This window comes from Hirundo rustica, chromosome 22, assembly GCF_015227805.2.
Source record: "Hirundo rustica isolate bHirRus1 chromosome 22, bHirRus1.pri.v3, whole genome shotgun sequence".
NCBI lineage: Eukaryota > Metazoa > Chordata > Aves > Passeriformes > Hirundinidae > Hirundo > Hirundo rustica.
In genome coordinates, this window is record NC_053471.1 from 6100003 (window position 1) to 6113465 (window position 13463).

At 61.9% G+C, this 13463-nt stretch overlaps 1 protein-coding gene across 1 annotated transcript in view; it reads right to left on the reverse strand.

Moving 5' to 3' along the window:
• AGRN (agrin) overlaps positions 1 to 13463 on the reverse strand; it is a 104407-nt gene that overhangs the window by 8496 nt on the left and 82448 nt on the right. Inside the window, exons 22-35 of the mRNA XM_040084464.2 lie at positions 12880 to 12994; positions 12172 to 12291; positions 11054 to 11238; positions 10762 to 10966; positions 9250 to 9442; positions 8154 to 8369; positions 7081 to 7310; positions 5776 to 5910; positions 5396 to 5492; positions 4526 to 4690; positions 4305 to 4416; positions 3100 to 3111; positions 2182 to 2298; positions 788 to 977 (exon numbers count right to left, since the gene is read on the reverse strand). Of these exons, the coding sequence (XP_039940398.1) occupies positions 788 to 977; positions 2182 to 2298; positions 3100 to 3111; positions 4305 to 4416; positions 4526 to 4690; positions 5396 to 5492; positions 5776 to 5910; positions 7081 to 7310; positions 8154 to 8369; positions 9250 to 9442; positions 10762 to 10966; positions 11054 to 11238; positions 12172 to 12291; positions 12880 to 12994 (2092 nt within the window). The remainder of the gene's footprint in view (positions 1 to 787; positions 978 to 2181; positions 2299 to 3099; positions 3112 to 4304; positions 4417 to 4525; positions 4691 to 5395; positions 5493 to 5775; positions 5911 to 7080; positions 7311 to 8153; positions 8370 to 9249; positions 9443 to 10761; positions 10967 to 11053; positions 11239 to 12171; positions 12292 to 12879; positions 12995 to 13463) is intronic.

Genomic DNA, 13463 nt, shown 5'->3' on the forward strand with positions numbered 1-13463 from the left:
GGCTCCGGAGCCCGGGAATTTTCAGAGCCCGGCGTGGGGATGGATGGGATTTGAGGGCACGTCCAAGCCAAGCCATTCCGTGATTCCCCAGCGCAGCTCTCCGAGGGATTTCCTCCCCAAGAACGTCCTGGGCTGTGCTCATTCCCACGGGAACCCTCGCTGGACGGGCTGGACTCCCACCGGAGATTGTCCAGGTTTTCCACCCGGCCTCCACGGGCCACCCCCAGCTCCCTGTGTCACCCCCAGGTCCCTGTGCCACCCCCAGCTTCTTTGTGTCACCTCCACCTTCCCTGGGCCATCCTCAGCTCCCCATGGCCACCTCCACTCCCCTGTGTCACCCCCAGTCCCCTGTGCCACCTCCAGCCCTCCATGCTGGAGTCCCCTGTACCACCTCCACCTTCCCTTAGCCATCTCCAACCCCCTGGGCCACTTTGACCTTCCCTGTGCCACCCCCAGTGGCCTGTGTCACCTGCACCTTCCCTGTGTCACCTCCAGTCCTCTGGACCACCTCAGGCTCCTCGTGCCACCTCCAGCCCCCTGTGCCACCTCCAGTCCCCTGTGTCACCTCCAGTCCCCTGTGTCACCTCCAGCCCCCTGTGCCACCTCCAGTCCCCTGTGTCACCTGCACCTTCCCTGTGCCACCTCCAGTCCCCTGTGTCACCTCCAGCTCCCCTGTGTCACCCCCAGCCCCCTGTGCCACCTCCAGCCCCCCACGCTGGAGTCCCCCGTGCCACCCCCACCTTCCCCACGCCCCCCCGTGCCCCCTGCGCGCCCCCGCGCCCCGCACCTCTGTCGCAGTGCGTCCCCGAGAAGCCGCGCGGGCAGGAGCAGCGGTAGCCGCCCATGCTGGGGCTGCAGGAGCCGCCGTGCCGGCAGGGCGCGGGGCGCTGCGTGCAGGGGTGCCCGCGGAACGGGGAGATCTCCCGCGCGCTGCGGATGTTCTGCTCCTTCAGCAGGGGCACGCCCCCCAGAGAGATCTGCAGGGAGGGGGAAATGTGACCAGGGAGGGGGAAATGTCATCAGGGAGGGGGAAATGTCATCAGGGAGGGGGAAATGTCATCAGGGAGGGGGAAATGTGATCAGGGAGGGGGAAATGTGATCAGGGAGGGGGAAAATGTCATCAGGGAGGGGGAAAACCCGATCAGGGAGGGGGAAAACCCGATCAGGGAGGGGGAAATGTGACCAGGGAGGGGAAAAACCCGATCAGGGAGGGGAGAAATGGCACAGGGAGGGGGAAAAATGTGACCAGGGAGGGGAAAAACCCGATCAGGGAGGGGAGAAATGGCACAGGAGGGGAAAAATGTGACCAGGGATGGGAAAAATGTGATCAGGGAGGGGAAAAATGCGACCAGGGAGGGGAAAATGTGTTCAGGGAGGGAGAAACCCACTCAGGGAGGGGAAAAACCCGTTCATGGAGGGGAAAATTCACTCAGGGAAGGAAAAACTGGCTCAGGGAAGAAAAAACCCGCTGAGGGAGGGGAAAATCCACTCAAGGAGGGGACAACCAGCAGGACACTGAGCTGTCCCCAGGTGACACCGAGCTGTCCCCAGGTGACACTGAGTTGTCCCAGGTGACACCAGGCTGTCCCTGGGTGACACCAGGCTGTCCCAGCAGGACACCGAGCTGTCCCCAGGTGACACCAGGCTGTCCCCAGGTGACACCAGGCTGTCCCCAGGTGACACCGAGCTGTCCCAGGTGACACCGAGCTGTCCCAGGTGACACCAGGCTGTCCCTGGGTGACACCAGGCTGTCCCAGCAGGACACTGAGCTGTCCCTGGGTGACACTGAACTGTCCCAGGTGACACCAGGCTGTCCCTGGGTGACACCAGGCTGTCCCTGGGTGACACCAGGCTGTCCCAGCAGGACACTGAGCTGTCCCTGGGTGACACTGAACTGTCCCCAGTGACTCTGGGCTGTCCCCGGGTGACACCGAGCTGTCCCAGGTGACACCGAGCTGTCCCCAGGTGACACCAAGCTGTCCCAGCAGGACACCGAGCTGTCCCAGGTGACACCGAGCTGTCCCCAGGTGACACCAAGCTGTCCCAGCAGGACACCGAGCTGTCCCCAGGTGACACCGAGCTGTCCCCAGTGACTCTGGGCTGTCCCCAGTGACTCTGGGCTGTCCCAGGTGACACCGAGCTGTCCCCAGGTGACACCGAGCTGTCCCAGCAGCGCCTCACCTTCTGCAGAGCCCCCTCGAAGCCGCTGGAGATGGCAGCCGCCCGGGCCAGCCTGGAGAAATCGGGGGCTCCCCCCACGTAGAGCGGCTCCTTCAGGTTCAGCACCATGTGGGGCACCTGTGCACGGGGGAACGGCGAGGAGCCGTCAGCACGGCCCCGCCGCGGGGCCGGGAGCCGGGCTCGCCGATCCTCGCCGCGCCATCGCTCCGGGACGCTCCACCAGGGTTTACTGGGTGAGATTTTGGCGGATGAGAATTTACTGGATGAGATTTTTTTTGTCGATGATTCTACGGATGGAGCCTCCAGGGAGCCTCCTCGTGCCGAGGGAACCGCCGGGTCCCGCCCCCAGCAGGCACCTGGGAAGGGTTTGGATGGAATTTTTGGGGAGAGGCTGTTCCCACGCCCCCAGGCCTGGAGAGAGGGGGGGGGGGCTCTGCTTTCGGGTCACCCCCGAAATTCGGGTACCCGAGCTCCGGGTGCTCGAAATCCCAGCACGTTCCAGAGGGATCCAACCCGGCTGCTCCAGGTTTGAGGAGGTTCTCCCGCACCCCACAGCGGTGTTTTTGGAGGAGAAAATTCCCTCCTTGCTGTCGCCCCCGCTGGAAAATCCCGGGCGGGGCTCCAGCCCCAGGATTCCTGGGAATTCTCTGGGATGGAGCCACAGCAAGGACGGGGTGATAACAGCTACGGAATGTTCGGTGGGATTAACGAATAAAAACAACGACGAAATAAAAATGAGCGGATTAATTGAAATGCTCCCGAAACAAAAGGTGACGAGTGGCTGGGAAGGAGGGAGGGGAACGAGCGGCTCTAAACTACAGGGATCCTAAACCAGGGGATGGAAAAGACAAAGAAAAAAGAAGGAGGTGCCAATGGCGGATGAGATGGAGGCGTGGGGAGGGTGACACTTATCCCTACCTTACGGGATTTCTGGGATCCAGACAGCAGGGGAGGGAAAAAAGACAAAGGAAAATCAAAGGGAGAGAAAGAGAAAAAAACAAAATAAAAAAAAAAAAAAAAAAAAGAGGGGACATGAGCAGGGTGACACGGCGACAGGCGGCGCTGGGGGTGGCACGGGTGACAGGAGGGGCGCTGCCACCTGGGCTCTGCCCCGCTTGCGGGGGAGCTGCCGGAGAGGAGAGCAGGAGAATTGCCCTTGGCGGCGGTGCCGGGGTGAGCCCAGCCGGCAGCCCGGCTTCTCCTGCCTCCGCAGCCCCCGGCTTCTCCTGCCTCCGCAGCCCCCCGGCTTCTCCTGCCTCCGCAGCCCCCCGGCTTCTCCTGCCTCCGCAGCCCCCCGGCTTCTCCTGCCTCCGCAGCCCCCCGGCTTCTCCTGCCTCCGCAGCCCCCCGGCTTCTCCTGCCTCCGCAGCCCCCCGGAAAGGCGGCGGGAAGGACGGGATCCAGGGAACGCGGGGAGCGCCGGGGCGAGAGGAGGAGAGGGAGCAGCGGGGCCAAGGGGCTCTCCCTGCTCCCCCCTCTCCCTGCCCCGGGCTCCTGGCACCCATCAAAGCCCTTAATTAACCGTGTAATTAGTGTCCCAGCGCGGGAACGGGTGAGATAAGGGACGGGGCTGTCCGTGAGAGCGTGGGGAGCTCACCCAGGGCGTTCCTGAAACCTGGCCGAGCTCCGGGGCAGGGAGAGGGAGGGAGAGGGGCTGGGAGCTGCTGGAATCCCCCAGGAAGGGATGCGGGGATGCTTCCCACCCCGGCTCTGCCCGCTTCTCCACCCTCAAACCAGGATTTAGAGCCCAGGAACCCGAGAAATTCCACTTTTCCACTCTCAAATCCACGATTTAAAGCCCAGGACCCTGAGAAATTCCACTGCTGCACCCTCAAATCCGTGATTTAAAACTCAGGAACCCAAGAAATTCCACTGCTGCACCCACAAATCCATGACTTAAAACCCAGGACCCTGAGAAATTCCTCTCCTCCACCCTCACAGCCACAATTTAGAGCTCAGGAACCCGAAAAATTCCACTTTCCCACCCTCAAACCCACGATTTAAAGCCCAGAACCCCGAGGAGCTCCACTCCTCCCCCCTCCAAGCCGGGATCTGAGGCCCCGGAGCCCGAGGAATCCCGCCCCGGGTGAGCAGAGCAGGCCTGGGGGTCCCTCCCCGGCTCACCGGGGACTCTCCCGTCACCCTGTCGCCGTCGTCCACCCTCAGGACGCCCTTGCGGCCGCTCCTCTCCAGCAGCACGCTGATCCAGGTGTTGAGGGGCACCCGCTCCTTGCTCCTGGACGGGAGGAAATAAAAACGGGGAGGAGAGAGGCGCCAGGTGAGAGCTCTGCCCTCGGGACCCGCCGACGCCGCGCCGGGGAGGTGCCCGGGCGGGCAGGGCTCACCTGAGCACGGCTGGCCCCTTGCCCAGGTCGTATCTGTACTCCAGGTGCCCCTCGTGCAGCGCCAGGGACACAAAGTCCCCTTTGCCGTCGCTCTTCTGGCCGTTGTAGAAGATCATCCCGCTGGGCTTCTTGGCCAGCAGCACCAGCTCCATGGACATCTTCTCCCTGAGGAGAGCGCGCTGAGGGACGCCCTGCCCTGCCCAATGCCCCCTGCCCGCCTCCCTCGGGGGCACCCTGAGCCCGGGGATGTGGCACAGGTGCCAGCCCCGCCAGGTGAGGGGTGTCCCTGAGGTGCCAGCCCCGCCAGGTGAGGGGTGTCCCTGAGGTGCCAGCCCCGCCAGGTGAGGGGTGTCCCTGAGGTGCCAGCCCCGCCAGGTGAGGGGAATGATGGATGTGACAGAAATGCCAACCCTGGCAGATGAGGATGTGACACAAGTGCCAGCCCTGCCGGGTGAGGGATGTCCCTGATGCTGCAGGGGTGGGGATTTGTCAGAAATGCCACCTCTGCCAGGTGAGGGGTTCCCCTGATGTTCAGGGTGGAGATTTGGCAGAAATACCAGCCCCGTCAGGTGAGGAGCGTCCCAGATGTTCAGGGTAGGGATTTATCAGAAATACCATCCCTGCCAGGTGAGGGGTGGGAATCTGGCAGAAATACCATCCCCGCCAGGTGAGGGGTGTCCCTGAGGTGCCATTCCCGCCAGGTGAAGGGTGCCCTGAGGTGCCATCCCCGCCAGGTGAGCGGTGTCCCAGATGTTCTGGGTGGGGATTTATCAGAAATGCCACCTCTGCCAGGTGAGGGGTGGGAATCTGGCAGAAATACCATCCCCGCCAGGTGAGGGGTGTCCCCGGTGCCCCGTCCCCGGCACTCACTGCAGGTCGGGCACGAAGCTCTGCAGCCCGTTCAGCTCCAGGAAGGAGAATCCGTTGAACTCGGGCAGGAAGGGCATGGACTGGTCCTGCTCCGTCACTGGGCACAAAGCGGGCGGCGTGAGGGACGGCGGGCACGGCCCGGGTCCCAGAGGCTGCCTGGGGCCGGGGAGAAGGGCACAGGGCTGGGGACAGGGGCACGGGACTGGGGACAGGGGTGTGGGGCCAGGGACAGGGGCACAGGGCCGGGGACAGGGGCGCGGGGCTGGGGACAGGGGCGTGGGGCCGGGGAGAAGGGTGTGGGGCCAGGGACAGGGGCGTGGGGCCGGGGACAGGGGCAGGGGGCCGGGGAGAAGGGCGTGGGGCCGTGCCCGCCGTCCCACCTCGCTCGCAGAATTCCCCCTGGCGCCCCATGGGGCAGGCGCACAGCGCGCCCCGCTCGGGCAGCACCAGGCAGGTGGCAGAGGCGTGGCACGGCGACGGCTCGCACGGGTTCCTCTCGAAGGCGCACGTGGGGCCTGGGGGGACGGGCAGCGTGTCACCAACCCCAGAGACACGTCCCCCAGTGTCACCAAAACCAGAGACACGTCCCCAGTGTCACCAACCCCAGAGACATGTCCCCAGTGTCACCAACCCCAGAGACACGTCCCCAATGTCACCATGTCCCCAGTGTCACCAACCCCAGAGACACGTCCCCAATGTCACCATGTCCCCAGCGTCACCAACCCCAATGTCACCAACCTCAGAGACACATCCCCAGTGTCGACACGTCCCCAGTGTCGCCAACCTCAGAGACACATCCCCAATGTCACCAAAACCAGAAACACATCCCCAATGTCACCAGCCCCAGAGCCATATCCCCAGTGTCACCAACCCCACAGACACGTCCCCAATGTCACCATGTCCCCAGTGTCACCAACCCCACAGACACGTCCCCAATGTCACCAAAACCAGAGACACGTCCCCAGTGTCACCAACCCCAGAGACACGTCCCCAATGTCACCAAAACCAGAGACACGTCCCCAATGCCACCAAAACCAGAGACACATCCCCAATGTCACCAACCCCAGAGACATGTCCCCAATGTCACCATGTCCCCAGCGTCACCAACCCCAATGTCACCCACCTCAGAGACACATCCCCAGTGTCAACACGTCCCCAGTGTCGCCAACCTCAGAGACACATCCCCAATGTCACCAAAACCAGAAACACATCCCCAATGCCACCAAAACCAGAGACACATCCCCAATGTCACCAACCCCAGAGACATGTCCCCAATGTCACCATGTCCCCAGTGTCCCCATGCCCCCCACATCCCTGGTGTTCCTCATGTCTCCAGTGTCCCTCCTGTCCTCTTCACATCCCCAGTGTCCCCACGTACTCAATGTCCCCCGTGTCCCCCCAAGAAGATTCCGGTGCCCAAAGATTTTTCCAGCACCCCAAGACCATTCCCGTGCCCAAAGATAATTCCGGCGCCCAACCCCTCTTCCAGTGAAGAGCTCCCCCACACCAAACCCCCACAAACCGAGCGGCACCACACCCCGAAAACGCCTCGAGGGGACGTTATTCCCCTGCCCTAAAAGCGACATTTACCGGGGGCACTGGCACAGCCACAGCCACCCCGAGCCCGTCGCCAACACCGGGCGTCCCTTCACCCCCCGCGACGCCCCCGAAATCCCGTCCCGCACCCGTGTAGCCGTCGGGGCACTGGCAGCGGAACATCTCGGCCTCCTTGGCGTGGCACGCGCCGCCGTGGCGGCAGGGGTTGGGCTGGCAGGGGTCGTCGCCGCACTCGCCCACGGCGCTGCCGTAGAGGACGTCGCCGGCGCCCTGGCGCAGCTCGTAGTGGCGGTTGTTGATGCCCAGGAGGCGGACGCAGCCCCGCAGGCCGGCGGCGGCCTCGGTGCGCTCCGTCACCCTGAGGGGACACGGCGGCAGTGGGTGTCCCCAAGGGGGGCCGTGGCGGCTCACGGGGAGCCAGGGAGGGCAGAGGGGAGGGACGTCGGGGGTGGGGGCTGCGCCTGGCTCGGCGCCGTCGTGGGGCAGGGGCACCGTCATGGGCAGGGTCATTGTCACAGGGCAGTGTCACTGTCACAGGGCAGTGTCACCATCATGGGCAGTGTCACCGTCATGGGCAGTGTCACCCTCACAGGGCAGGGTTACCATTATGGGTAGTGTCACTGTCACAGGGCGGTGTCACCATCATGGGCAGTGTCACCATCACAGGGCAGTGTCACCATCATGGATACTGTCACCGTCATGGGCAGTGTCAGCCTCATGGGGCAGTGTCACTTTTGTGGGACAGGGTCACCATCATGGGCAGTGTCACCCTCACAGGGCAGTGTCACCCTCATGGGGCAGTGCCACCATCGTGGGTGGCGTCACCCTCACAGGGCAGCATCACCCTCACAGGGCAGTGTCACCCTCACAGGGCAGTGTCACTATCATGGGCAGTATCATTGTCACAGGGCAGTGTCACCCTCATGGGGCAGTGCCACCATCGTGGGTGGCGTCACCCTCACAGGGCAGCATCACCCTCACAGGGCAGGGTGACCATTATGGGCAGTGTCACCATCATGGGCAGTGTCACCCTCAAGGGCAGTGTCACCCTCTCACAGGGCAGGGTGACCCTCACGGGGCAGTGTCACCCTCACAGGGCAGTGTCACACTTTTTGGGCAGTGCCACCCTCAAGGGCAGTGTCACCTCCAGACCCAGCGGCACCCTCCCGTGCCCCCCTCCCGTGCCCAGCGCCCCGCTCACAGCGCCATGTGCTCGTCGGGCGCCCCGCCGATGAAGAGGTCGGTGTCCAGGTTGAGCCCGTCGGTGCCCGGGGGGCTGTGCCCGCTGACCTGGGGCTCCCCGTCCACGGCCAGGGCGCCGCTGCGCCGGTTCCGGGTCACCTCCAGCTGGTGCCAGCGGCCCGGCTCCACCCGGACCCTGCTGCTCACCGTGCCCGTGCCCGAGCCCGTGTTAAACCTGCCGCGAAAACACGGGGGCTGTGCCCGGAGGTGCCAGCTGCGCCGGGCCGGGGCTGAGGTGGCACTGCCAGCGCCTGGGGACCCTCTCTGTCCCTCCCTCCCTCCCTCCCTCCTTCCTTCTCTTTCCATTCTTCTCTCCCTCCCTCCTTTCCTCTCCTTCCTTCCCTTTCCATTCTTCTCTCCCTCCCTCCTCCTTTCCTTCCCTTCCTCCCTCCTTCTCTCCTTCTCCTTCCCTCTTTCTCTCTTTCCCTCCCCTTTTTCTCCTTCCCTCCTCCTCTCTCTTCATCCCTCCTTCCTCCTCGCCTTCCTTCTCTCCCTCCCGACTTCTCTCTTTCTCTCCATCCTTCTCTCTCTCTCTTCTCCCACTCCCTCCCTCCTCCTCTCCTCCTCTCCCCTTCTCTCCTCCTCTCCCTCCCTCTCTATCCCTGTTTCCCTCCTCCTCTCCCTTCTCTCTGCTCTGCCCTCCCATTCCAAACCCGTCCCGCTGGATTTTGGAGTACAAAAAAAAGCCGCCCCGGCGCTTTCCTCCCTTCCCTTTTTTTTCTCTCCCCCCTCTCCGCATTTCTTCTCACAGTTTAAAAAAAACCACCTCAAACCACCCCGCCAAAAAAAGCTCTCTCAAATCAACCAACCTCCCACACCTCGGAGCTTTTTGAAATTCAAATCGACACCGGAGAGTTCTTTGCTGAAAAGAGGGAACCCGAGCTCCCTGAGCGTTCCAGCTACAGCCCCGCCAAAATAATCCCGATTTTTCTGTCCTCTTTGAGGCCTTTTGGGATGCAAATTCTCCCGTTTTAGGATGCAAATTCCCCCCTTTTGGGATGCAAATTCCCCGTCCTGGGATGCAAATCCCCCGTCCTGGCCGCTCCCTCGCTCACCTGAGCTCCACGAAGCCGCCCACCAGCGCCAGCGAGATGAAATCCTTGCCGTGCTTCTGGGCGTTGTAGAGGAGCAGCCCGCTGGGCTCCAGGGCCCGGAATTCCATGGAAATCCTCACCGTGTGGTAGGCCTTCATGGTCTTGAAGGCCAGGTAGGACCTGCCCCCGAAGCTGGGGATGAAGTACCTGACGGCTGCGGGGTCGGGGAGGGGACACGAGGGGACACAGGACACGGCAGTGAGCGCCCGGCACGGAGCTGGGAATGTTTTCCTGCCCGTGTTCCCCTCGGAGATGACGTTCCCGGGAATTCATCCCTCCAGGCACTCGGAGTGGTGCCCCCAGACCCCTCCGGTGATGCTGCTCCCCACAAAAACGCTTTGGGAGTCGGGATCGCTCCCTCCGGAGCTTTCCCGAGCGGCTCCTCCCGGTCCCTTCCACGCCCGGCTCCCGCAGCTCCTGCTCCTTCCTTCTCCTCTCTGCTCCCCAAACCACACCTGACATTCCCAGCCACCACTGCCGGCTTTCGGGACCTTTTCCAAGGGATTTGGGAGTCCAAATCCCGTTAAACCAACAGGGCTGGAAACCCACTGACATTTTCCAAGGGATTTGGGAGTCCAAATCCTGTTAAACCAGCAGGGCTGGACAGCTACCAAGGTTTTCCAAAGGATTTGGGAGTCCAAATCCCATTAAAACCAACAGGGTTGGATGTTTTCCAAAGGATTTGGGAGTCCAAATCCCATTAAAACCAACAGGGTTGGATGTTTTCCAATGGGTTTGGGAGTCCAAATCCCACTAAACCAACAGGGCAGGACAGCCACAGCTTGGAGCGCTCCAGGTGACGGCTTTAGGGACAAAGATTTTTGGGAATGAGCCCGCCCAGAGCCCCCGGTGTGACCCCAAAGTGCCAGGGGCAGCTCCCAGTAAACACCAGCAGCGTTCCCAGTCTGCAGCTGCTTCCCGAGCTGCTCCAAGGGCTGGGAATGAGGCTGGAGCAGCTGCAGCGCCGGCCTGGGGTGGGGAGGGTGGGCAGGCCCTGCCTGGGTGACACTGGGTGACACTGGGCGACACTGCCACGAGCTGGGACAGCAAAGCAGCAGCTCCCAGCCTTTTTGGGATCAGGACGGAGGCCGGGAAGGAGGAATTGCTCCTCTGGTAGCTGCCCTGGCGGGGCTGGCACAGCTGGTGGCACCAAGCCCGAATTTGGGGGTTGCTTTGCACGTCCCCCCGTCCCTCTGTCACTACTCAGAGGTTTGTTTTTAGCTCTTTCCCATCTCTGGAAGCACCCAAATCCAGGCTGGAGCAAACCTGAGGCTGACATCCCTGCCCACCCAAAGGGGCTGGAGCTGATTTTTAGCAACCCTGGCACAGAGGGTGACACAATCCCTGCCCACCCAAAGGGGCTGGAGATGATTTTTAGCAACCCTGGCACAGAAGATGGCATCCCTGCCCACCCAAAGGGGCTGGAGCTGACCCGAAGAGGCAGGATTCGGGATTTTGGGGAGCACCACCTGCCTTTCTCACAGACGGCCCCTCCTCTCCCCGCGGGGCAGCTGCAGGTGAAGTCGCGGCCGTCGTCCTCGCAGGTGCCACCGTGCAGGCAGGGCTGGGACTGGCAGGGCCGGGGGGCTCGGCTGCCGCCGGGGGGCTGCCGGGTGCTGCCGGGGGGCTTCCTCCTGCCGCTGCCGCCGGGGCCGGGCGCCCCGGAGCCGCCCGCGGGCTCCGCGTGGTGCCCCGGGGCCGCGGTGGCCACGGGGACATGGCGGGTGGTGGCCGCGGGGACATGGCGGGTGGTGGCCACGGGGACATGGCGGGTGGTGGCCGGGGCCGCGGGGACACGGTGGGTGGTGGCTGCAGGGACACGGCGGGTGGTGGCCGCGGGGACACGGTGGGTGGCGGCCGGGGACGCGGGGACACGGTGGGTGGTGGCCGGGGACGCGGTGGTGGCCGTGGTGGTGGTGATGGTGGTGGCGAAGAGCTGCGGGATCCAGTCTGGAACACAGCACAGGGTTGGGGAGGCAGGTGTGGGATTGGGTTAGGGTCAGGTGGGGGTCACTTTTAGGGTCAGCTGTGGGGCAGGGGCAGGGTTAGGTATGGGTCAGTTTTAGGGTTAGTTATGGGCTAGGTTTAGGGTCAGGGTCAGGTGTGGGTCAGTTTTAGGGTCAGGTGTGGGTCAGGGGCAGGTATGGGCTAGGTTTAGGGTCAGGGTCAGGTGGGTCAGGGTAGGGTGAAGGTTAGGCTCAGTTTTAGGTCAGTTTTAGGGTTGGGGTTAAGGTTAGGGTCAGGTATGGGTTTGGGTTAGTGTTAGTTTCAGGTCAGTGTTAGGATTAGCATTAGGGTCAGGGTCAGGGTTTAGGCTGAGGTGTTGGTCAGGGTTTGTTTTAGGCTCAGGTGTGGGTCAGGGTTTGTTTTCGGCTCAGGTGTGGGTCAGGGTTTGTTTTAGGCTCAGGTGTGGGCCAGGGTTTGTTTTAGGCTCAGGTGTGGGTCAGGGTTTGTTTTTGGCTCAGGTGTGGGCCAGGGTTTGTTTTAGGCTCAGGTGTGGGCCAGGGTTAGTTTTAGGCTCAGCTGTGGGTTTTGAGAGGAGCACCCAGGCTGGTCCTGGAGGAGGAATTTGTAACCTACAAAGCCTCAAAATGCACAAATTTGGGGTTTTTTTGGGGATACTGGCAGTGGGGCTGTGCCTCTTCCAGGCTCTGTGTTCCCACTTTTCCTGGGAAATCTGCCGTGGTTGGAGCAGGAGGAATCCCCCACTGCCCACCACCCCTGGAATTCCAGGACGGGCTCCCTTCCCAGGCCACACTCCATGGAAAATGGAGGAATTTGAACCCTTTTCTGGTTTTCCTGAGGACAAAACCATTCCAGGCACAGAGATTTCACTCCGGGCGTGGGGAGGGCCTGGGATGGGATTCCCGGAGCAGCGCTCACCAAAATCCATGAATTTGATGTGCTCCTGCTGCGGCTTCTTCACCAGGATGGTTTTCTTCTTGGAAGCTCGGATCTGCTTCAGCAGAGCTCCCTGGATATCGGCGGCCGTGTAGGACGTGGCTGATCCCAGCCAGGAGGGGAAACGAGGGAAGCAGCAGTGAAGATTCCAACAGGAATCTCCCACCTGTGACCTCCCCAAATCTCTCCTTTTCCAAGGAAAATAATCCTCCTTCTCCAAGGAAAATAATTCTCCTTTCCCAAGGAAAATAATCTTCTTTCATAAGGAAAATAATCTTCTTTTTCCAAGGAAAATAATCTCTCCTTTTCCAAGGAAAATAATCTTCCTTTTCCAAGGAAAATAATCCTGCTTTCCCCAAGGAAAATAACCCTCCTTCCCCAAGGAAAATAATCTTCTTTCTTAAGGAAAACAACCTTCCTTTCCAAGGAAAATAACCCTCCTTTTCCAAGGAAAATAATCTTCTTCCCCAAGGAAAACAATCCCCATTTTCCAAGGAAAACAATCCTCCTTCCCCAAGGAAACCCCTTCCAGCTCCTCGGGGTGCAGCTCCTCCCAGCTCTGCTCCCACCGGAATTTTGCCGGATACAAGTCCCAAGCCCAGACTGGGTTTTAGGACGGCTCCTCCTCCGCGCCCCTGGGGCTCCCGCAGGCAGAATTCCCGCTGGGAATGCCGCCGGGAAGGGCCCTACCTGGGTCAAAGTGAGCCTCCACGATGACCCTGACGGCGCTGCTCTGGCCCAGGTCCCGCACTCGGATGCTCTTGAAATCCTTCCTGACGTCGGAACCCCGGAAAAGCTCATCCAGCTGGATTGGGAGGAGGAAAGGGAGCAGCCGGGTTAACGGGAGAACCTGGGAGGGGGATCCTGCCAGGGAAACATCCTGACTCTCTGGATCTCCTGGATTTGCTTCCAAGCCTTTGCGGTGACAGCCGGGGACGTGCTGTGACAATTCCTGCTCTCTGTGGCACGGGGAAGAACAGGATCCATAGATCAAGGGGGACAGGGAAGCATCCCCGTGCTGAGGAGGAGCAGAATGGATCAGAAGGAGGAAAGGGAACACTCCAGATAATGGGAAAATCCTGGGATGGGGATCCTGCCAGGGAAAAATCCTGACTCTCAGGCAGGCTGGGATTTGCTTCAGGGAGGGAGCAGGGATGTGCTGTGACAATTCCAGCCGGTCCCTGCTCTCTGTGGCACAGGGAAGAACAGGATCCATAGATCAAGGGGGACAGGGAAGCATCCCCGTGCTGAGGAGGAGCAGGGCGGAGCCACCT